The following is a 24,861-nucleotide window of genomic DNA, read 5'->3' on the forward strand; positions in this document are numbered from 1 at the left end:
ACACTACCTTATACTCTGGCAAAGATAACATATTTGGTGTTATGAAATTTAATCAAACTTTCCATGACTTTCTATCTAGATTTCATTTAATTAACTGCCTCCTACTGTCAATATACAATTCAGTTTGCCTCTCTATGTGAAGCCATCTGAACATCTTCTCAGGCTAATTAAAGAGCACATGTTGGGTTTACTAAAATGTTTGAAACTGACCACAGGGAGGCAAACAAAGGAATGGCATACTTTAAAGATGAACTGACATATGAAAGAGGATAAAAAAAAAATATGGCACAGCAAGGGACTGTAGATGATCTGGAGAGGTAGGAGGAGACAATGGAGGATAGTGGAGCAATCAACGGAAAGAGAAGAGGATGAGATATAGAGGAGAGCGGCACTGCATTCCTGTGTGGTTAGGAGTGGGAATTATTTCTATCACACATTTCACTGTCAATTCTCACTCAGTCTGTCTGCATCTGTCTTTTCTTATATGTCAGTATCTTGATTCCAGTCTGTCTTTCTCTCTGCCCCTTGAAATTTCTTTTATTTTAAACATTTCAAATTTATTTAGCAAAAAGAAAATTGATACTGACATACATCTGGGGCTGTCAGGGTGAAGAAAATTCTAATATGCTGATTTTGGGTATCTCAGTAGTGCAATATGGGGTATTACTGCAGAGGATAAACTATAGCACCTCATCATAGTTTAATCGCATCAGTTGTCACCAACTGGCAGCTTCTGGGCCAAATCCAAACCAGGCAAGGTCTCCATTTGGACCACAAAGTCTTTGGAACATTAAAAAAAAATAGTAGACATTTTTAACAGAGACCCTGAAAGCATTTCATTAGAGCTACTTTGGTTTTCCAACTATGTGGATTGCATCGAAGGTTGTTACGTCCGCTAGGTTTCAAGTATAGAAGCAAGCAGACCAAACACAGGTGCTTTCGGAGATGGCTGGACAGAAAAGTACATATTTCTTCTCCCTGCATGGAGGTCTACGAGGCAGCTGTATATCATCTGCTGGAGTCTGTCACACTTGTCAAATACAGTGGAAACTCCATTATGAAGCCACAGACACTTAGCTCAGCCCAGGTAAGGATCCGGAAAAATAAGTGAGCTCAAAGCTCTAAACACATGAGGGATGACAAAAACGGCTACCCTGAAGAATACTTTCTGAAACTGAAGCCACAACCAATTAAAGTGGACTTTTTATGATGCTCCAGTGTCTTGATAGTTTCGACTTTACAGCAATTTTCAATTGCTGAGCTCGCCATCGGACATTTGTGGTATAGTTTGACAGGTAGCCCCAGTATTAACTCACATTGCCTCTGTGCATTGTTGCCTCTTTCTGTTTTACTGTATCGTTATAGTACGTATAAACTGATAAAAAATAGTAACTGAAGAGTCTCAAATCACAAAATCTGCAAATCATAATGAACCTGTGTTTATATGTATGTGATTGTTCTGATCTCAGATGGAGGGAATTGTAGAATGTCTGGAATTGTTGACATTTTAATTCAGGGGTGTCAAACTCAGATCCTCAAGGGCCAGTATCCTGCATGTTTTAGATGTTTCCCTCTTCCAACACACCTGATTCAAATGATAAGCTATCATCCAACTCTGCAGAAGCCTGATAACGACTGTCAGGTGTGCTGGAAGAGGGAAACATCTAAAACATGCAGGATACCGGCCCTCGAGGACCGGAGTTTGACACCTGTGTTTTAGTTGAATACCTCCAATTTGTCAAAGATAATTTTATATTGGACTTGAATATTTTTACAACTCTTAACACTGAAGACTTATAATGTGGACCTTTGCACCATTGCTTTGACACTTTATCTGTACAAATGTTATACTTCCTGCACATTCAGACATCTGTAGCAGCAGGTCTCTGAGTTGCTGTTTTGAGACCATCTCAACTTGTGTTATTTCCTCAGTGGCACTTTTAGTGCTGACACGGACTCTAAAGAATCAAACCAAAAATGCTTTTACACTTTAATGTTGTGTTATGCACCATTGCCTCAGCAAAAATGTACCACTTAATGCATGTCAGAGTTCAGAAACAGGACAAGCAGCTCAGAGATGCTAATTCCTCACTGTCTGAAGTTACTATTTTGTTAGTCATCATTTGTTTAGCATCAGGAAAACAACATGTTAAACAAACTCTACAGGGTAGTCTGGAGATTAACTGAACATTTTAGTGTGGATACATGGACCCATAATGCATCAGTCTCAGCATTTACACTGGTACTTGGCACATCTAAAATGAATAGTAACAGTGCATTTACTTAGTTATTTAGTGATGTGATCCCTCTGAGGAGGAAAAAGACAAATCAAGGTACCAGTTTTGTCAGAAACAATCTGGGTTTACACCAGTTATTGATGCTTGGATTTAATCTGCTGTGACCTGAATTTTTGCAGTATACACAGTGCTCCCAGGCTGTCACTGCATCAGCTACCATCAAAATTCTTAATATATCTGGGAACTCATGTAGGAAAACTTATTTATTAAAGCTACACCAGCCTTATAGAATGTAGATGGTTAACATTTTCCGTATTTTGTTGTATTTATTTATAAGAATTCCAGTGTTTAGTATGCTGTAATAAAAGGCCTTTGGTAGGTGGCAAATTATTACTGAAAATATCTGACTTGTGGCTTGAGTGTCATTTTCCTTATGTAATATTGTTGTTGTGGATGATTGTAGTCTTTTTTAAGGTGCAATTTCATAAATTTTGAAAAAATTTAAAGTACAGTTCCTTGTGACAAACTGGCAGAACTAAGCTTTGTATCTAAGATGTCTGACTTTTGTGATTTTGAACACTCAGCGTGATTAATAGGAAATTGAAACAAATCTATTCAAAACCCCTTTTTCTTAAACAAGTACACTTCTTCCTAGTGTGCAGTCGAGACTCTTACTGTGAGGTTTCATTCACCAAGCAATAGCATTACAACATACACCTACATGTCACATGTACAGCCAATGCAGCAATATACAAATAATGTACATTTTCAGATGCAAACCACATTGGGCTTAACACAATAATACTGAAATAAAGCACTTACTCATCACTTGTAAATAAAGGCCATGCATTGGTCTTTTCTGACATAGTGTACAGTAACACCGTCATGTAGTTGTCCTTTTTGCTTAATTTGATTTAGCAATTCTCACCAGAGAGAAACACCAAAGAAGACAGCCTTGTATATCCAGTTGTGTTCCTTGCATAATTTTTTTTATCCATTTGAGAGTTGGAAATGAGTGATCCATTGTAGAGACTGGGATTATTAAGATCCGGGACTTGAGTGTGGAAAGTTATACTATCTGGAAGACCTGTCCTCCTCAGAAAAATCAGGAGATCGCTTACGCTTTGACCATTGAAGTTTGACATGTTATACATGACTTTTAACTCAGTTTTGCATCTCTTCAGGTCAAACTATGCCCCATAGCTCTCCATCAGACTTCTTAGCTCTGCCTCTGGAAACATTTTGGAATTCAGCAATCCAACAAACATCAATCTTTTCTGATCTTCAAGCCTGTTCTGATTGGGGAAAGCATGTCATTGATTACAGTTATGTGACTGTTTCTGTTGTGGCCATGCATTTGGCTGTCCAACTACCCGAGTGGTCTTGTCAAACATATCACTGTTTTAAGCTTGTTGACTTTCAAAACTGACAAACGTCTGCAATTCTATCCAGGCTAAACTACTACTGCTAAGGTGTTGCTTTGTAGAAGCACAAAGAGCACAAGAGCAATGTTGAAAGTGGCAGGACAGGAAAAGACAGGAAAACAAAAGCCAGAACTTTGTAACTGTGCCTGGTGTCCAAGTGCAGAGTGTATAGCATTGTTTTTCAACCTTGGGGTCGGGACCCCATGTGGGGTCACCTGGAATTCAAATGAGGTTGCCTGAAATTTCTTGTAATTGATTAAAAAAAAAAAAAAAATTACTAATAAAAAATATATGGTGAGGTGAGAGAGACAATCCCAATACATAAAAGACATGACAAACTGTGAGTCTGAAACTGAAGCACTGTGGTACTGTTTATCTTTCAAATGTTCATTGTGGTCGGTTTCAGATGCTGCAGCTCTTTCATACTTCATAGTTTGAGTTCTTGTTTGTTCAGTATTAATTGTCAGCCTTATAAATCCAAGCTGGACTGACTGTACATATCCTGACCAAGGAAAATCAAATTCTCACTTTGTGCAGTGGCTTTTCAGCCTCCGTCCATAATAATATGCATTATATAGCCCAAATGTTGTCTAAAATTAGTTTATTTGCAACATAGTATAGCAAACTATTACATGATCAAAAACAAATTAATTTGAGCAAAAAAAAAAAAAAAAAAAAAAAGGCTCTGTTTTGAATGTCTGGGGTCGCCAGAAACTGGTGATGTTAAAATGGTGTCACGAACCAAAAAAGGTTGGGAACCACTGGTGTATAGTGTTCCGGTCAAAATGTTCAGCATGGTCAAGTATGTGCTGGAACAACCAAAGAGCAGGGTCTGGGGGACTTTATGCGAGCCTGCATTCCATTTAGCCCCGATGCCATTTCAGCCACCCCACCATAGCTCCAAGCTACTAATTTTGATTTACATTTGTAACTCTCCAGTAGATCTAGAACCAACCTTGCTTGATCTAACATCCTCAAATTTTATAAATCTGTAATTTAGTCCCATTTCAGTCATGTACCTGAGGACATATGGGAGCTTCATTGTGTTACTGAAGTCAGTCTCAGTGGTCATAATCGCAACAAACGCTGTTTCATCTCTTCATTGATTTGATCATTTATGACCTTGGCTACTGCATTCATTAGATTATTTAAATTTTTTTCTGATGTCCCTCTAAAAACTGTGGCTTTGACTAGATGATACCTGAAGTCAGCATCATCCCCAGCTAACAGCATTAACAATTCTAAATAGTTGCCTCTATTCAGTGAATCTCTGGAGTCATCGTGTCCCCTGAAAGATAATTCTTGTTGTCCTAAAGAGGAGACAGTCAGTTAGGTGCTTCAGGATTTCATGATTCCATCTTTCTCTCTCATGGAGAATGCAGATCTCATGTTTCCTCTGCTCGTTCAGCTGCAAATCCACCTGAAATTCACCAAATGTTTGCAGATACTCTACTGACATTACATAGTGCTCAGAGCCTTGGTTTTTAAAGAGCTGCTTTGGTGCAGCTGCTCAGACAGCAGAAGTTCACTTTCATACATAGGAATATCATAATAAAAGTTGGGGTAAGCATGGGGCACATTGATGGGCCCAGAGAGTGTCCCGTCATTTGATTGGCGTAAGATTCTATCACTAATACTGTAAATCAAAAAAAGGTTAGTATTACCAGTAGTGCTGGACCCAGTGTGCTTAAGTCACTGCGAGCTGACTGTTGAATTAAATAACATGACAATTATATTTAAATAATAGTCATTTATCGAGTTGGAGGGATTTTATATTATACTGCTAGTAGTAATACTAGTAAATTAATTTTATTTTTTCATTTCAATTCATAGGCCATTACTCATGATGTAAGCATTCAGATAATGCCAGACACATTAAAAAGTGGTGACTACAAACTGAGAGACAGCAGCATCACTAGATATTTCTTACTTCTTTTTTTTTTTTTTTTATTGAATATAAGCTAAAAAAAACCCAAAGATGTTAATGGTAAAAATCTTTATACCAGATCTAATAATTACTCATGACTGATGGGTCTATTTTCAGGTACAAATATGTCTTTCCTTGTGTGCCTTTTTGCCATTAACATGCACGACTGACCTTCCTAGAGAACATAACATGTCTAACATGCTAAACACTCCAACCACCTGACAGGAAAGAGTAAGTTGGATTTAAATGTTATGTTTGTTTTTGCCATCTGCTGAAATTCATCTGTCTTATTAGCTCCCATAGTCTACACATAACGCCCAGAGTTGAAGCGTGTGTGTGTTAGTGTACGTACGTATGTATGCTCATGGATGCATATGTGAACCTGTCCACACACACCCATGTTTGTGTGCTAGCCGTTCTTTCCAGCTCTACGCCCTTAATAGATGCACAGCATATGCCAGACAAAACAGGCCCATCTGCCTTATCACTGAGGTAATTGCATTTTTCAAAGTGACAGCGGCCAATGCATAATTCATCATTAGGTAAAGCACAACGAAGTCCCACAGCCAAGTGTGTCAGCTATCTTCACTGCAGGTACGTTAGAGGAAGGCTACTGTGTGACCAACAGCTCACTAACATAGCAAGATTTTTTTTAGGACAGCAAGACTGGAATGTGTTCTGAAGTGATATTTAAAATCAGAAAGGCTGTCATAATGCTGTGTGTGTGTCTGTGTGTGTGCACGAGCAGGTAAGTCAGCATGTTAACAGGGTAGCCTATTTCTATGTGCTCTCCCCTCAGGCGTTCTTTCTCCACTCATCTTATTATATTGTGTTACATCCAACCTCTCCTCCTGCCTCCTTTTTCTATCCACCGTATTCTCTCTTCAACCACTGCATACCCCTCACTGTTTTTTTTTTAACTTCCATTTTCCATTATACATATTTTTTCTCTTTTTACTTCTTCCCAACTGTCTTGTCATGTTTCCAGCCCGTCTACTATGCTTTGCTTGCTGTTCTTGTTCAGTCTCACATTCTCAGTCACTTTTCTTCTCATTTTCGTACCTGTACAAACAGAGGTACTAGTTATGATTACAGATTTGTAAGCAGTAGACATATGAGCATACATCTGCATTTATGTGAAAGATGTCCCTCTGGGCCATATTAATGAAGTAAAAATGTGGCAATAGGAAAAATAAACCTCCCAATCAAATACCATTTTGTGATATTCCTCACAGTTAGAAATATTTCAATGCAAATGACAGAATCTCTCGGGTTTACTGTTTCCAAGTTCAAATATGAATTTGCACATTTTAATATGCAATCCCATGCAAATAGCAGGGTACATCTGACACAAAAGTGCCCTTCATTGAAGGTAAAAACCACAGCTCCTCTTTCTTGCTCCAGCATCTGCTGCACAGTAATGAGGCATAAGTAGTACTCTCAATTATAGACCCACCCACATTTATCAACACCCCAACATGCACTTTAGCTTCGAATTCATTTTTAAAGTTTTTTTTTTGTTTGTTTAACTCCATGCATTAATTGAATAAAAAGTCTGTTTTATGTTGGCACTGAGCATTAGACTGAACATAGTGGTCTCACAGTGTCTATGTGGTATTCCTCATCAGTGCCTGACTCCAGAGTGCATCTCAACAGTTAACTAACATATTCAGGTCCGTAAGTATTTGGACAGTGATTCATAGTGTAATTTTACCTCTGCACACCACCACAGTAAATCTGAAATGAAGAAGTGAGGATGTGATTGAAGTGTGGACTTTTAGTTTCAGTTCAAGGGGTTTAATATAAAAATTACATTAACCATTTAGGAATCACAACCATTTTAAACATTGTCCACCATTGTCAGAGGCCCAAAGTAATTGGTCAAAATAAGATATGTTATAAACAAGGTTATTATCGTTAACGAAAATGAACGAAATGACGAAAACTAAAATTGAAAAGCTATTTTCGTTAACTGACATAAATAAAAACTCTAATTAAAAGAAAAAAACGATTACTAACTGAAACCGTACTGTGTGGGTACAAAACTAACTAAAACGTATAAAAATTCTGTATAAAATTCCCTTCGTTTTCGTCTTTGTAAATGTCGGATTGATATCAAATTGATTTATTTGACTCCAGCAGTTTTAGCTGCAGCATCATACAACACTTCACAGTCTATCATGTCTGGTCACTGGTGGTTTCCAGTCGTCTTCTGGTCCCCACTCTACCTGGAACATACAGACTAAAGCTGGGACAAAGCAGCACAGTCCTGTCTGGGATTTACTTTAGTGATGAGTGGGGTCGTTTGTTTTTTTTTTCTTTTTTGCGCTCACTGTGTGTGCGCGTGAGTCACAGAGACAGAGTGGAGCTAAAGGACAGAGTCAGACAGGACTAGCATCCAGGTAAAGACTGGAGAGTTTATCACCATGAAAAGGCCTTCCAAGGCCTTAACTGCACAGTTTAGAAGAAGAGAGAAGAGGAGGAGGAAAACTAATCCAATTACAGAGGTATGGAACCTGTTAGAATGTTAAAAAATGTTTGATGTTACTAGCTACAGCTAGCTGAACTGAAATGAAGCAAAGTTGGCTAATAATGGAACTGGAGATGATTAAGAGATTAGATATCTGCTAAGGTGTGGTTTACTGATGAGGAACTGGGTTATATATGTTTGTATACGGTTTAACTGCTGGTTAGCTGGTTTATATATGTTTCTATCTGCTTTAACTGCTGATTAGCTGGTTTATATATGTTTCTATCTGGTTTAACTGCTGGTTAGCTGGTTTATATATGTTTCTATCTGGTTTAACTGCTGATTAGTTGGTTTATATATGTTTCTGTCTGGTTTAACTGCTGGCTGCTTTGTGCATCTCCTCTCACGGTTTGCACATCTTCGCATTGTTTTCACGTAAGTGATGTTGTGTATGGATCACACACACACACACCCCCAACCTGCTCTAGGGAATTTATACATTTGTACTGTACATGTGTTTGTGTCTCTGCTCAGTCCATGTGCCGCCCAAACCCGACCCCCAAATAAAGTGTCCAGAGTAACCCACTGATCCGTGCCTCACTAATTTCTTTGAATAGGATGGTGAGGAAGATAAAATATATGAAATAACTAAAACTAATACTAAAACTAAACTAAACTAAACTAAAACTAAGCATTCAGAAAAAAATGATAACTAATAAAATCTAGCAAACATGCTCTAAAAACTAATTAAAACTAACTGAATTAGAGAAAAAAAAGTCAAAACTAAATAAAACTAAACTATAATTAAAAATCCAAAACTATTATACCCTTGGTTATAAATCTAAGGATCTTTTATTATTATTATTTTTAAAATACCTTGATGCAATCAATGACTGTGTGATGTCAAAGCTGGCTTACCTCCCTGGATGTGATTTCATAGGCTTTTACTGCAGCCACCTTCAGGGGCTGCTTAGTTTTCTATAACTGCTAAAAGCAGCTTTATGGGGCTAAGATCAAGCGACAGACTTGGCCACTGAAGAACATCACATTTATTTACCTTGGGTTGCTCCTGCTACAGGTTTGCACTGTAAAAAAAATCCTATTGTTTTCCGAAAAAAAACCCAAACAAACTGGCAGCTGTGGTTACCAGAACAATACTGTAAAAAAAACCACATCAAACCGTAAACATATTTACAGAGTAACATGTAGATTTAACATTTTAAACACATATTTAACATAGGATATCAGTGATACGTACATGTTTAAAATGTTAAATTTACTTTTTATTACTTTTTTTTTTTTTTTTTAAAGTATAAGAACAGGCTGTTACTTCAACATTGTGGTCTTGCAATTTAAACGGCTCCACATTGTTTTTCAATTTACAGTTTTATTTTCTCAAAACAGTAGAAATTCATAATTTCTACATACAAATCTGCTTTTGTTAACATACTCTTCCTGTAAAAACTACAGCTATGTTTGATTTAATCATAACACAAAACCTTTTCAAATAAACAACTTTGCACAGTTTTTTTATGTTAAAGTTTTATAACTTTTTGGTGTTAATTCCTACGGTCATTTTTTACAGTGTGGATCATAATCCATCTGGACTGTGAAGTGTTTTACTATTAGTTTTATAGGATTTAGCTGAAACTGAGCAGAGAGGATAGCCCTGTGTACTTTAGAATTCACCGTGTTACTTCTATCAGCAATCACATCATCAATAAACACCGATGACCCAGTTCCACAGGCAGCCATACATACCCATGGTACAAGTCAATATTGGATATATCTGTTCAGAGAATATTTTTGTAGAAATCTGCAGTCTTTTTTCACATTTTCTGTCAGCTTCTAATCTGTCCTTCCTCATGTTGAGTTTTTCCAGTGGTTTGAACTTTACTGTTAACCCTCTGTATTTACATTCAAGGCGTCTCTTGATTGTAGACTTTAATAATGACACGCCTTCATGCTCAAGTGTGTTCTTAACTAGGCTGGATGTTGTAAATGGGTTTTTCTTTACCAGAAAACAAATCCTGCCATCATAACCTCAGTTGCCTTCTATGTTATTCCAGGTTTTTTGGTGTTGCTGGTCTCTTTTTTTAAAGAATGTTCCAAATTGTTGGTTTTGGCCTATAGTTTTTGCTATCGCTCTGATAGATTTATTTGTTCAGCTGAATGGCCTCCTTCACTTACATTAACACCTGTTTGGACCTCATATGTAGAAATCCAGTGAACAGCTACCAAATGCAAATTCAACATAAGCGATCAAATCCAAACCCGGTATTTGCCTCATTTGTCATAGAATAACCAGGGAATAGACCTCACCTGGACATGAAACTGCGTCTCGGTCAGATGTCCCATTACTGTTGAGACTCCGAAAATGGAAGAACTGTTTAAAATATTTGTAATATCTAAGTGGTGAACACGATATTTTTGTTAAAGCCAGAAGTCCACTCTTCAATCACATGTTTTTTGCTTCACATCAAATCCACTGTGGTTGTATACAGAGGCAAAATTGTCATATCTGTCAATATTCAAATACTTATGGATCTGAATGTGCATCCTTTTATTTCCCCCATTCAACGTGGGCTCACAAGTGGATAAATAGTTCATTTTTGGTGACTTCCAAAAGTGCAGTTTATTCTTCCCCCTTTCCCCGACACTATTTTCCCCAAGCTTAGCACCTGTGTTGAAATCACGCAGACTTTTGTCCCTCTGTCCCTCTCCTTTATCACCCACACTGAGTGACTGCTACACAAAACCAAATCAGATCATAGGGTTTGTAATGAGACACAGGCTTCTGGCAGCATTCCACTATATGCATTTTAGCATGTGCATATTGGGATTTGCATCATTATTGGTGTTGTGTTGTATTCTATGAATACCAATGTGTCATAATGCATAACCAAAATGACTTTATAAAACCATGCATTCAGTCATTGTCTTCCTTACTCATACTGTTGTCTGCACCACTTTGCTCATCTGTTTTTCCTACTTTCCTCAGCTCCATCCTTCGCAGACCTCCCCTCTCCTCGCCACCTTCTCCATCTCAACCCATACCTGTAATTTCCTCCCCCTGCGACTCTCTCAGCCAATCTCAATCACACCATGCATCGTCAGTGGGAGGGAAAGATGAAAAGCAGGAGGGAGAGAAGAGGGGCAGGTGAATAAAGAGGATAGATGGACAGACAGGAAGAAGCATTAAGACTAAGATGGGGGTACTAGAAAGAGGAAACTGACAGACGGACAACTGAGCAAGGACTGGGGAAGCGAGGGGAGGGGGCAGCTGAGGAAAAACGGGTGAAGGAGAGCATAACGGGAATAAAAAAGAGACAGATGAATAGATAGATGAAAGAGAGTATTCATGAAGGAAAGGACAGGTGGCACAGAGGGAGAAAATATGTATGTGTCTCAAAACTGACGGTAAGAATCTGAAACCAATAGCAAGTGAAAGCATTTCTGAAGGAATTAGCACTCATTTGGTTCTTTTCATCTCTGCCTATTTCTTTGTTTGCGCTTCATACAGCAACCCCCCTCTTGGTTTCAGTCTACACTGCAGAAAATGTTATAATTGCAGCTCCTTGTTCCTATATATTTTGCAGAGTGTACATTCAGTGCTACTGCAGCCTTCATTTAGAATTGGAAAAACTGAGCTATTGATTATCTAGCCTTCAAAAAGTTGGAACACTAGCAAAGGACATATAAATAAACCACTGACCCATAAGGATGCAAACCAGGCCAAGATACACTCACTTCTAATCCCTAATGTGCATAAACTTCAGAAATTCACACAAAACCTAGTAAAGTGTACTCTTTCACATCCACTGTAACATGCACAATTTATACTGAATAAATTGTCCAAGCCATAGTCGATACTGGTGAGTCAGAGTCAGACTGGATAGAACTATTTCTGCGGTTTTACAGACTGATTAGTGCAGTATTCTCTATGACAGGTAGACTGAGGTTTAGCTGCAAAATTGCTGAAGTACTCCTTTCAATTTGAAAAATGTGCATTTTGCTATTATTGACTAGTGCTCACCTTATTTGTGTCATTGCTCTGCGAACATTACAAATATACACTTTATATTTTACTGTAGTCAGTGCTTGAGTTGAGGGAGGATGCCATCCCCTCTGAAAAATAAACGGTCAAAGTCATCCCCCCTTTCCATCCCTTATGTCATTTTATCAATGAATGTGTTATTACTGCCATTTCAACATGTAGGGTGTTTTGCATGTATTGGTTTAAACACTGTGGGTGAGAGGGCACGCACACATGCAATGACAAAACATTATTTCTTATTTTATTATTATTCTTTGATTATTCTTTGACATCAGTCATACTGGTCATACCAGTGCATAGGTGCAATTTCAGCACCATGGCCATGCGACTAGGAGGACAAAGCACTTTGAGGGACTTCTGGTTTTCAAAAAAGTCTAAGAATAATGTTACATAAACATAAAAATTGACAACAAAAAACATCATTGTAAAAGTCTTTGGAAACTCCTATGAAATGGGGGAGAGTCGGGTAGGCAGCAATAGACAAAATGGTTCCAGTGACCATGTTGTGTCGTTATGACCCTCCATGGCTCCACCCCTGTTCCCCTGCCAGTACATTGGCAGAGCAGGCAGGTTCTAACTGAGTTAATAGGGACCACCAGTTTTTGGAAGGTGTGGGCTTTAAGTTGTCTTTTTAGTGCTGGCGTCTTCACTCTTGGTTCTTGTCTTTGGTCAATATCACAGAGGGTGGTACTGAGGCACTCGTCCGGCTTTTGTGTTCAGGCACTTTGATTTCTGATTGTCCTACTTTCCAGTCACCTGGGTTTCTTTCTTTCCGTCTTTGCTGTTTCTCTGACATGCTTTGCATTCAAAGTGACGTTTACATTCCATCCATTATCACACCCACTATTACACCCACTCCTTCTATTTATTGCATTTAACTGCTGGTTTGTCATTCCTGCTTGTTAGCATTTCATTATGTGATACATATAGACTATATGTATTTCTACAGGTGTTTTGAATTGTAATTGATGAATCCTAAATAGATTTAGAAGTACCATGAGTATGAAGTTACCCGTGATTGATCCAAGTGGGAAAATGTATCCTCTGCATTTGACCCTAACTATAGAGGAGCGGTGGTAGCCGTGGCAGCCTGGGGACAGACTCCAAATCTTTGGTGCCTTGTTCAAGACCTATAACAGATGTATCTGACACCTAACATCCATAACAAGCATGTTGTTTTAGGAGTATAGCCTAATAATTAGCTCTTTTAATATTAATCAAAAGGTCTCCCACCCTCTGTGCTGTCATCAGCACAAATTGTCTCTTCCCGTGTAAGATCCACCATCCCCCTTGATTTTTTTTTGGTTTATTTTTTTTACAACTTGAGTACTGACTATAGTATACTTTGTTCTTTAATTTATAGTTAGCAGACATTGCCAGGTTATTTATGATGGTAGTGCCTCATTATTTTTGATGCAAGTAATTAGTCAATGCCTAAACATTCTGCCCATAATCCTGAATACAATTCTTAGTTACAGCCCATATGTGAGTACTTAACATTTAAAATACGGTGCTGTGCAGAAGTCTTCAGCCATCTTTAGCTTTGTTGTTTTTGCAGGGTTGAAGCGAGCATACATATTTATGTCTCATTCATTGATTTTCTTTTGTTCAGTTGCAGCAAGAAAATACCGGAAATATGTGCACAGCCTAAAAAGACGGGCAAAAAATTTAACCAAATATGTTCTAAAGGGTAAAGTGACGACTTACTGTGATCTCTGACCCCATGACAAGAAGCAGCGCAAACAGTTAGAAACATATAACTTGTGTTGAATGAAACCTGGTATAAAACATCAGAAAATTAATGCAATAAATCTCATATTGTCTGAATAAAATGGTTAAAGATATGTTAAATGCAAAGGGAGGTTACACTAAATACAACTACTATGGGTTATAAAAGCTTTTTTACTTTAGTTTTTACTACTGTACATACTTCACATATATCCAGATTGTATCTTAACTCAGAAAGTGAGAAATGCATTTGTGTGGTCATTAGGACTTTACTAAACCAACAAACATAACTTTTGCACAGTGCTGTATTTCATGGTACTTTGAAGAATTCCACAGGCAGCCACAGGCTTCCTTTTGAAAAGTTTTCCTCATATGATGTTCCATCTATTCCGTGTTTTTGTCTCTCTCTTTCACTTAATGATGTCATTTGTATTTACATTTTGTCTTTGCTAGAACACAATGATATTACATTAAACATATGACTTTATTATATGTAAATTTATCCAGGTTTTGTCTCGGCTCTCTTTCTCTAACTCTCTTAAACTCTATCTCTTACAAAAATAGGTTGTTTGAATGTACAGTATATTGAAGGACTTGTTGACTTACTATCCTCTGTTGCATCTCATTATTTGTCTACATTTTTTTCCCTCTGTTTTCCGCCTGTCACTCAGTTGCTCCTGACACCCAGTTTCAGTTTCTCCTCCTCCCCCGCTTTGTACTGTCATCCATCATCAGAGTCTTGGAGTTTTCCCCTTCCAAATGGTGCAACATCTGTTTGGGAGTGTTACCCTGGCCCTGTTGAACAGTATTCAGATAAACCGTGCAATGAGAAGTCTGCAAACGGCTCTCCACTCTAAGATTGGTGTCAATTTATGTGCCAACCCCTGAACACTGTGCTTGAGCTAAATCTAAAAAGGAGTGACACACACACACACACACACACACACACACCTGATATGCAGGACTTATCATAAATGTTTGCATGTTTCTTAGAGAACTTTCTTACACCACCCTGGTCAAAGAAGGCACACACATAATAACTAACAATGGCTTTACCTAATGAATATCATCTAGTATGTTACTGCTTTACAATTTATAGAGCCAACATTTTGCAGAAATGCAGGTGTTACTAACGACATAAATGATGGCCGTGGTGCATTCAGGAGCTAAAGAAAGCCACTCAAATGAGCACAATACCGAGACTCCTAAAAGGAATTCAGCCATTGTTAACCTTATGAATTACCTCCTGTCCATTGTCTGCATAATAAGTCAAAATGTGTGCTGTGAAAAGAGCCTACTTTGCCATCTGATGAATGTACAAACACTGAAATGAATAAAGGAACCAAATGTGTTTAATTGCAGCTGGCATGAGTATCACTCAGATATGAATGGATGTATCATAATGCAGTTTTCAGTAAACAGCCTGTCTCTAGTAATAAGGACAGCAACCTCTATTATCGGCTTAAGCCAGACGTCTTTTGCTTTCAGGCCAAGAATCAAATTGATTTGGACAGATATATTAAATACGTGTTAATACCAGACATATCATCACTACTTTATTTTGATATATTCTGTAGGTTTCATGTCCTTTGCAATGGCCACAGTCACTGTTTATTTCATGGGGTATTTAATGTCAGAGGTAAGTGTGACCGAAAATCAGCTTTAAGTTGAGTCTGGTACAACGCAGCAAATAATGTTTAATGTTGTATAAAAACCATATTTAAAATATTAGGGTAATTCCTTTGCTCTTCTCAGTCTGACAAATCAAACATGAATAGTTATTGTGTAAAGCCTAATATTTGCTTTCATGTTTTTTAGTCCTTCCTGTCTATACGATACTGAATGTGTGCCCTACTCTACGTTGCAAATCTGCTCAATATGAAATAGTTTTGTAGTTTTAAAGGCATTCTAGCAGCCACTGTTTTCTCCTAGCACACTTACAAAAATCACTTTCATGTGTCAATTTGTTTCTGTTCTGAAGACCTGAAGACATAGATCACAACGGTGCCTATTTTCACAGATGTAAATGCGGGGAAAAGCAATTTATGTTTCAGCCAGCATCTCTTAATGAGGGATTGTTTTGTCACATTAAGGGTGTGTGTATGCGTGTAATGCATCTGAGAATGAACCCAGTGCTCTGAAGTGCTGTGCTCCTTGGATCTGTCCCTGTTTGTGCATTAGATGAAGCCTGCATGGCATTATGATAATAATAATTAATTGTGATGAAAATCATTTCAGAAATTGATAGCACAACTCAACTGACGTTATTAAAAGGCATCAAAGAAACAAGTGCTGCTTGGATGTGTGTTTGCTTTTGGAAACAAGCAGGTGTTCCTATGATCTGGCTCACACAAAAAAAAAAAAAAACAGGAACAATGTTCTTTGTTGCCAGACTGTGCTTTGCTCAAAGTCAACTCTCAAACGTTCAGATTGAGAGAAAATATTAGAATAGCACGGGTTTATAAAACAAAGAATAAAGCTTCTCACTGGTTCAGTCCAACCTTGTTGCTCATTTTCTGTGTCTGTTTATGGCAGATGGTGATGGCTACCAGGACCACCTTCTGCCTGTGTGTTTTGATAGCGATTGTCTGCGCAGTGCCATATACCTTGCCAAGACCGACCCGACCGACAAAGAAAACGAGGTATGTTGTAGAGACCAACCTTTTTGTAGGTTCTTGTGTTAACAGTTGTTTTATGCATATAAGTACATATACAGAATGATACATGTTTTCACATATCTACCTATTAGAAGACACAGAAGAACAACTTGCTTCAAAGTTTATGTCCATTGATAACACTGGGTTACAAAAAAATGTTTTTTGCAAGTTGTTTAGGTTTTTTCAACTGAATTAGGACCATTTTGCACCGCTAAATCCAAAAATGACATCTGTTTTCCTCAATCAGGTCAGGTTTTTTTGCTAATTTGATTTTGAAAAATTTGATCTTCTCCCAAAATTGATTACATTTTTGTGACTTTATCAGTTGATTTTTTATATAGTTCTCACCCAAAATAGGTTTTAAGAGAAAAAAAAATCATTTTCTAACAGGATTCCTGTTAGGTACAATGGTGTATTCATCGCAGATGTAGCAGAATACGTCAGGCTTATTTTTGCAAGATCTTCTAGTTGAAGCCATTTCATTCACCTGTAATATTAAAAAAACCATTAATCATAAATTGGCAAAAGTAAAATCTTCAGAACTCGTTTATTGCAAGAAATATGAAATAATTTTGTATCATATGATGTGAAAATGCCCATAAATGTAAGCAAAAATGTTAAAAAGCCAATATGTAGCATAGTTCAGAAAGTTGACCTGATTGAGCAAAATTAATGTGATTTTTGGATTCAGCACACCAAAATTATCCTAAATCAGCTCAAAAAACTTAAACAATAAATTTGTTGTTGACCACTGTAATCAGTAGTCATTCAACTAGAAACAATGCTTTTATTTCACCATCTACCAAACAAGAAAGAAAGATAATACTGTTCAGTTGACTTCTGAATCCCCCCTCCCTACCTGAAACAACAAACTCCAAACTACTACGTATGCCCTTAAAATGCCAAGGTGAAAATATGAATTCTACAGGAAGGTTTATTATTGCTTGTTTTCTTTTGAGGTAATTTAGGTATTTTAATGCCAGGGCTTACCTCTGCATTCACCTATTCCAGAATGATAACAGATTCTGCCTGACATTTCTCCAGACATAGAACAGTGGATCTAGCAGCACATCCTAGCATTACATGCTGTATGCACGCATCAGCCATAACCCTGTGGCCGCTGATAGCTGAAGAGTTAGTAATTTTGATTATGGTGGACCACTGACACCTTTTAGTGGGTGGGATATGGTAGCAAGTAGAGTAAATGTTTGCTTGCTAGCTTTTAGTTCATTCAGAAGTTGAAGGTGTTGGAAGGAGCAAAATGGGCAGTATAAGGGTCTGTCTCCTTTTATAAAGCCCCATTTGTGATGACCAAATGACTGTGTTGGAGCATCAACAGAATTGCAGGTCTTTTTGGTTGTTTACAATGTGTATGATCTGCAGTGGTTAGTACCCGTCAAAAGTCATCCAAGGAAGGACAACAAGATTTCAACAAGAACTATTTGAGTGTGTGTATATATATTTGTGTTTTGTTTTTGTTGTTACATATTTTCCTCCTACGCCAGAAAGACAAAATACTCATCATCATATAAAAATAGCTGACCTGCTTTAAAGCCTGCATGCCTTCATCACTCTGTCTCTGAAAGAACAGAAATTCAATCATAGAACCAACCATGAAAACAACACAGCTGATAAACATCGGCCACTGCCATCAACAAATATCATTTTATTTTCTGATTACTGATGGCACCCGACACGGCCGATATATCAGTGTGTCTCTTAGTATAACACAAGTAATACTGGATGTGTACCGCGGTATCCGAGTTGCAAACGTATCTGTCTTGACTATCTAGTCCAACCTTTATGAGACAGTTTAGTACAGACGCTTCCCCCTTCAGCATTTAAAAGTAAATGTTATTACCCTCTTGTTAGAAAGAAGTTGCTTGTTAGAAGGAAATACTATAAAATCTTTAAACAACCAATGCTGTCAATTCTCTGGTGAGGACTTTCTGACTTATTGCATCCACTCTCCTCACAAATGATTCTGTCATAATGCTGGAGTGTCTGTGTCTCTGTACAATAGCTTTCTATTTCAGGAAGGCCTCAGCCACGTGGTTCTTGCTTAGAAAGCCATCAGGGCTGATCCGGCAGGGTGTCACTTTGTTTGCAGAGATAGATGTAACAGATATACAAACACACATGCTGCCTCATTCCATTAATAGCACATTTCACAAATTGATATATGTGCAAAGGCATGTGCACTGACAGTTTCTCTTCCAGTCATATGAACACACACCATTTCCACCACCACCCACATACCATCTTGTGTGTTTCTTTTCAGTTGCATCCTACCAGTTGGCTAGAGGCCGCATTCCCATTTTTATCCTCTCTTTACCATCCGAGAATGAGCTTCTACTTTTTTTTTTTTTCCCCCCAAATCCAAAATAGAAATATTACAGGCTTATCTGCGTGTCCGCCTCCACACATACATGTACACACACACAGATGCTCAGTCCCTGTGGACATGCATTCCTTTGTTTTCCTGACAGCAACAAAAAAACATGATTGAAGGAGGGAGTGAAAGAAGCAGTATTGAGAAAAGAGGAGGGGAGGTAGAGACAGAGAGACTTATCGGCACTGATGGATGAAGTGAACACATGTTGTCTTCTGTGTCGTGTTTGCAAGACAGTCATCACTGTCAAAGAGAAAGAGAGGCAGAGAGGAATGGTGGGCAGAATAAGGGAGAAAATTTTACAATCTCTTAGCTTTCTACTTTCATGGCATATTGATAATATACTATGCAATTATATATAAATCAAATCAAATCAAAATCTCGTATGCCTTTCAGATTGCTTCGTGTCCATATTCCATAGCATTAAATATAACATATTGTTTAAATAGCTGATATAAATCGACCATCTGGAAATCCCAGTTTCTTACTATATTTTGAATAATGTACTAGACTAATAAAAAAGTACCTCCTCATTCAGTGTTTGGCTGTTGTACTACTTATGTTCAGAATATTTGCACAAATTTTATATTATGCATGTAACAGAATATGAAACATTAATATAGAAAATATAAAAAGGTAAATGGAAAACATGGTTCAGCAAGAGTTTCAACCTTTTTATTTGTTTTTGTTTTTTTTTGGTTTTATTTTGCCCAGGGCCAAAGTCTCTTACACCATCTGAGTCTGGGATTTGTTTTATGTGGTACTTTTGTGGCTCTCATCTGGAAATTTTCCCCATGCTGTTTGACATAAGTGTTATAGATTGGGGGAAAAAGTAGTTATTGAGGTAGCATCGTTTGCAAAAGTGTGGATCCAGCATCAGACTTAGGCCTTCTTTTAGGTAGAGGCTCCTTGTTTTGTCTTGGTTGGTGAGTGTCCTTCTCATGTTCAGACTTAGCGGCTCATTGTCACATAATCATATAGCAATAATAACAAAGGAAGGCTGATTGCGTTCTTGTCTTGTTCTATTTTCTACATCCTTCCTCCGTCTACAGTCTGACCATTGCTGTGCAGCCAAAACAAATATGCCTTTTGTTTATTCATGTTTGTCCATGTTTGTTTCCTTGTGTTGTCTCCATGAAGATTCCCTGCCTACCCAGTTTAATACACAATGAAATTAAAGGAAATGGCACATAATGTAAATCAGACGTTTTACTGTTGTCACAACATGTATGCAGGCATATTCCACAGTGCTAATCAAAGAGCACTAAACCTCCAGCTTACACACATGCATATTGCATATTTTTGTATAGCAGAGTACTGTATTGACATCACAATATAAACACTCTTTAAGCTGTGATTATGTCCAGTCTTACTCCACTTATGTTGATGAGTGTCTATAGGTGTGTGGCTCCATTACAGTGGCTTCCCTCCATGTTAATGGAGCAGCGAGTGAGCAGATGTCCTCCCCCAGAGGGATCTGCACACTGACAATGATAGAGAAAATGGAGGGAGGAGCAGAGGAAAGAAGAGATTTGGAGATGATGGGTGTAGAATGCGGACAGAGAGAGAGAGAGAGAGAGAGAGAGATAAGAGAAGAAAGATAGACTGAATGTGGAGAGAAATGAAAGAGCAGCATGTAGGAAGAAGAGAGGAAGAAAAACAAGCCCTTTCAATTGTCCTTTCATTGCCGCGTTAATAAGAACATCCCATCAGAGTGAATGAAGACAGGAGGAACGGAGACAGAATAAGGGGAGTGATATGCAGTATACAGGCAAAGACATGATGAGCTGCCTTGGGCTGTGCATGGAATTCCCACTGAGTAGGAACTAGTGTGTGGCTACAGCTCCTCCATCTCCAAACAACAGTTCTTTCCTTCCTGGAGTCAAAGCCCGAGCTCTGTCTCTTGCTCTGCAGCAGCTCCAGGCCTTTAGTTCATCATATTTGAAGAGACCACAGGGGGCTTTCTGGAACACTTCTGCTTCATTCTCTGGGCTTAAACACACAAATCACAAGCATTATACTTTGGACCTGACTTTGTAGTTTACACATTCTGAAACAGAATGGCATATTAGCACAGAAACTATTGTTATGTTATTATGGTACTGTCACATTATTATTGCTTTATTGTGTGCTGTTGACTGGGCATAGCTGTTTCTAAAAAAAAAAAAAAATCAAAAAAGCCCAAGAAATGAAGCAAAAATGGGAAATGGGTCTATTTTTATGAGTTTAAAGAATATTAGAGTCCACTTTCACATACACACCCATTAAACCCATGCATATTTGTGTATATTAAAGACCACGGCTCATTTTCAGTGTAATTCGGGAATGCAAAGTGAGCAGTATCATTAATAACATCTCCATATTTTCAGGCATAGATGAAAGTAAACTGAGGAAAAGAGCGAAGTTGTATATTACTGTGGGAAAAAAAGCTGTTTCAGTACAGTCTGTTAGCATTTTGTCTTTTTGCAGTCTACAGTGTAAATTTTTAAACAGCCTAGTCTTGTATCTTGTACAAGATGATGAAAAGGATGTACAGAAGTAATTCACTATATCTTCTACTCCTAGTTGTTATCACATATGAAGAGATATTGTGAAAGAAAGCCTTAGTCTGTCTTGGAGCAGAATAAGAATTATGTTGGGACCTCAAGACCAGGCTGATACAGCATTCTTAGACACTGTTTGTCTAACATCAGTGAGTGAGTAACCTTGAATGGCAACTGTTTGGCCACAGGCCACATCCCCTGGCTCTTTGGCAAGATGAAACAGAGAACTGATTTGCTTTGGGGATCCTGTTACTTTCCTTTTTTGATAGTTATTGCTGGCCATATTTTATAGTGTCTGAAGACCAAAACAAAGTCTACTAATGCTGCAGGGCCTTCCACTTTGGATCAACAGCACAAATGAAAAGTCCTATTTACTGATAGGGTTAAATGCTGTCACTATTTAACAAATCAATGTTGGTATCTCCTCACATTGTTTTAGTGCTACAAAATGTCCTTGTTTGTAAGGTGAGATGAAACCTGGTGTTAGTCATTTTTGTAAATAGTTATTAAACCACCTGCGATATGAAATTCAACATAACAGCCCATCGGCATGGCCTTTAAATTATACAGAATATTCATTGTTTCGAGACAGTTTTTCAGCATCAGGTGTTCTTAACTTATGCATTAGCATTTGTCATAAATGTGGCCTACCAAGTTCCATTTATGACAAATATTGACATTTTACCGCTTTGTAACAGTGGTCCCATAATTACTTCCAAGGTAATTATTGTTTTTGTTTGTACAGTACTGTCCATATTTGTTGTCTTGTTAATAACTACCTAACTACCTGTACACACGAGCAAAGCACACATGCCGCCTCCATGAATATGAGCCAGCTTCCTACTGTAACTGCCCAGACAGTGTTAAGGGCAGTCAGTGGGAGCCAGACTGCCTCCTCCCCGTCATTGCCATCAGCCGGTCAGTCAGTGGTCAAAGAGGTGACTGTGACAGCAGGTAGCAGCGTCCACATCCTGTCCATCTGACACAAAGACATATGGTGTCACTCATCTCTTGCTTGGACTTTGACTGCCTTTTTTCCGGGAGGTGAACTGTAATCTCCTGCTCATAAAATTCACTGTGTGGATACTTTAAATAAGAAGGTGTTTGTGCAAGGTGCTCAATGCAGTCATGTCACCATAACAGATAAAGAAATGTCATGCTTCCTTTCAGTTGCAACCTTTATAGTAGTAAAAAAGTTGTAACATTATCACTACTGTTGACTCTCCACCTCCTACATTCGCTTATTTGACAGTAAACAGTCTGCCACCTCCACACCATATTTGCATCAAAGTTGAAGATGAATAGATTAAGAGTAGAGTATTTATATATGTGAATTCATAAGACTAATTAGAACAATTTTAGATATTTATCGATGGATTTGGGATCGTATGCCTTACATCAGGTTGAATGTGAAGTAATCAAAGCAAGCAGTTGGACTTTTAACATATGTAACAGGGTTGTCATTTAATGCAACTGGATAATGACCTACTATAAACATGATTCCTACACTAAGGCTACGTTCAGACTGCAGGCAAATGTGGCCCAAATCCAATTTTTTTTTTTGCCCATGTGTGGCCTGTATCCGGTCTGTTGAAGACAGTTTGAACAGCACAAGTCTGATTTTTTTCAAATGTAACCCAGGCCACTTTTATATGTGGTCCTAAATCTGATGTGTATCCGATGTTTTGCAATGCGACTTCAGTATTAATGGCCAGGTTGCATTTATCTGACCTTTATGTCATTGAAATGCGACAAATGTCACAATTCTGCATCCCAGGAGGAGGAGCAGCGGGACAAACATACTTCCGTAAACACAGTGCGTGCTGGCATGTCAGGTATTACGTCAGGACCTCTTTTGCACACTTCAGGGTCGCATTCAGTTCATACTCAAAACTGATAGAAGTCACTTTTAATGTGTAGTGTGAATGAGCACACAAAAAAAAAACTGATTTCACCCAAAAATTTGAATTGTGCATTAAGACCCGCTGTCTGAACGTAGCCTAAGTCATTCCTATCTTTCAAACAAGTCATATTTTAACATATGCAACAGGGTTGTCATTTAATGCAACTGTATAATGACCTACTATAAACATGATTCCGACACTAAGTCGTTCCTATCTTTAACACAAGTCATATTTTGTATACATTCATCCTCAGTAGTTTATCTTGTCTCCCTCTACCAGCCTTTAAATTTATATTTGTCATTCTTATCACATTTCTGTTATTTCTCTATATTTCAATATGACACGTATTGTTAGGTTTTGGTTTTTTTTGTATTTGTCATGTTCCCTCTTTTTGCCCACTCAAAAAAAAGAAGAACTCGGGAAGTCCAACCTGCATTTGTAGATTAGATTCCTGGAGACATTATCTGGATATGTTATCATCCGAAACACTATCATAACATCAATGTAGATAATGAAACCCACCGCTGCCTAAAATTATAGCTTTATTTCCATTATGCCGTGCAGCCATTCGCTCCAGGATCCTCCCCACCTGCTCTTCAGTGTTCTGCCCCATGCTGTCTTTCAGTGCCAGCTCTAATGCGATGAACATTATTGTCATTATATCTTTGGAATCATAAAAGTTGTTCCTTCATTGCTCTATCTATTTTTTTTTTCCTTTAATCTTATTGCCTTTGACTGGCTTGTTTTCTATCGATGTTACAGCACCTCCCCACACCGGCCCATAAACCCCACCACCTCCCACCTCCACCGCAGGCCGCCCACATTTTAATTTCTTGGCCTAATGAAGCGGGAGCACTCTCCGCCAAGTTGAATCAATGGGAGTCTGTGAGCATGCCGTCGCTTTTTCACTTTAGTCATCAGCAAAGCCTGGAGAGCAACGTCGGGGTCTGAGATTGTGCACCTCATGGGTTTTTATATGCATTTCTATCAGCGTGCCTTCCTGTTGCGTACATGTTTGTGCGTGCGCATTCAAATTAACACGTGTGTGAACGCAGAACGCCACAATCATCAGTCTATACTTGGCCTATGTTTTCCTGCTATGTGATAAAAATCCATTTGTATGCAGTATCCCTCCCCTCGCCGCCATTAAAGGTATCAGATTACCTCGCGAGCTCAAATCCCATCGTCGTCTTCATCTCCATTAACTAGGTCATTTGGATCTCCGCGCTGACACTCTCATACACACCCGCACACACTCTCACACTCAATTTGGTGTTAATATGTTGACATTTGAACTACGGAATGTCAGTATTGAGTTATTTAGACTTAGGAGCACTCTGTTTTACTGAGAGGACACCGGGCCGCAGATTAATCTAAAAAGACACACACTTGACATTATTCAAATACTCTCCTATATTTAGTGATTAAATGTCAAAACTTTCACAGCCGCGAAGGGAATAACTGCTTCTTGATTTATTTAAGGAGCTTCTCTGTCAAGTCGGCTATTCATTGCAACATCTGA

General features: G+C 38.2%; 1 protein-coding gene across 2 annotated transcripts in view; it reads left to right on the top strand.

The window, feature by feature from the left end:
• itfg1 (integrin alpha FG-GAP repeat containing 1) overlaps positions 1-24,861 on the top strand; it is a 177,823-nt gene that overhangs the window by 45,749 nt on the left and 107,213 nt on the right. For both annotated transcript variants that reach the window (XM_030161084.1, XM_030161093.1), the window contains exon 9: positions 16,379-16,485. In XM_030161084.1, coding sequence (XP_030016944.1) covers positions 16,379-16,485 — 107 coding nt within the window. The remainder of the gene's footprint in view (positions 1-16,378; positions 16,486-24,861) is intronic.

Source organism: Sphaeramia orbicularis, chromosome 3 (assembly GCF_902148855.1).
Source record: "Sphaeramia orbicularis chromosome 3, fSphaOr1.1, whole genome shotgun sequence".
Taxonomy (NCBI): Eukaryota; Metazoa; Chordata; class Actinopteri; order Kurtiformes; family Apogonidae; genus Sphaeramia; species Sphaeramia orbicularis.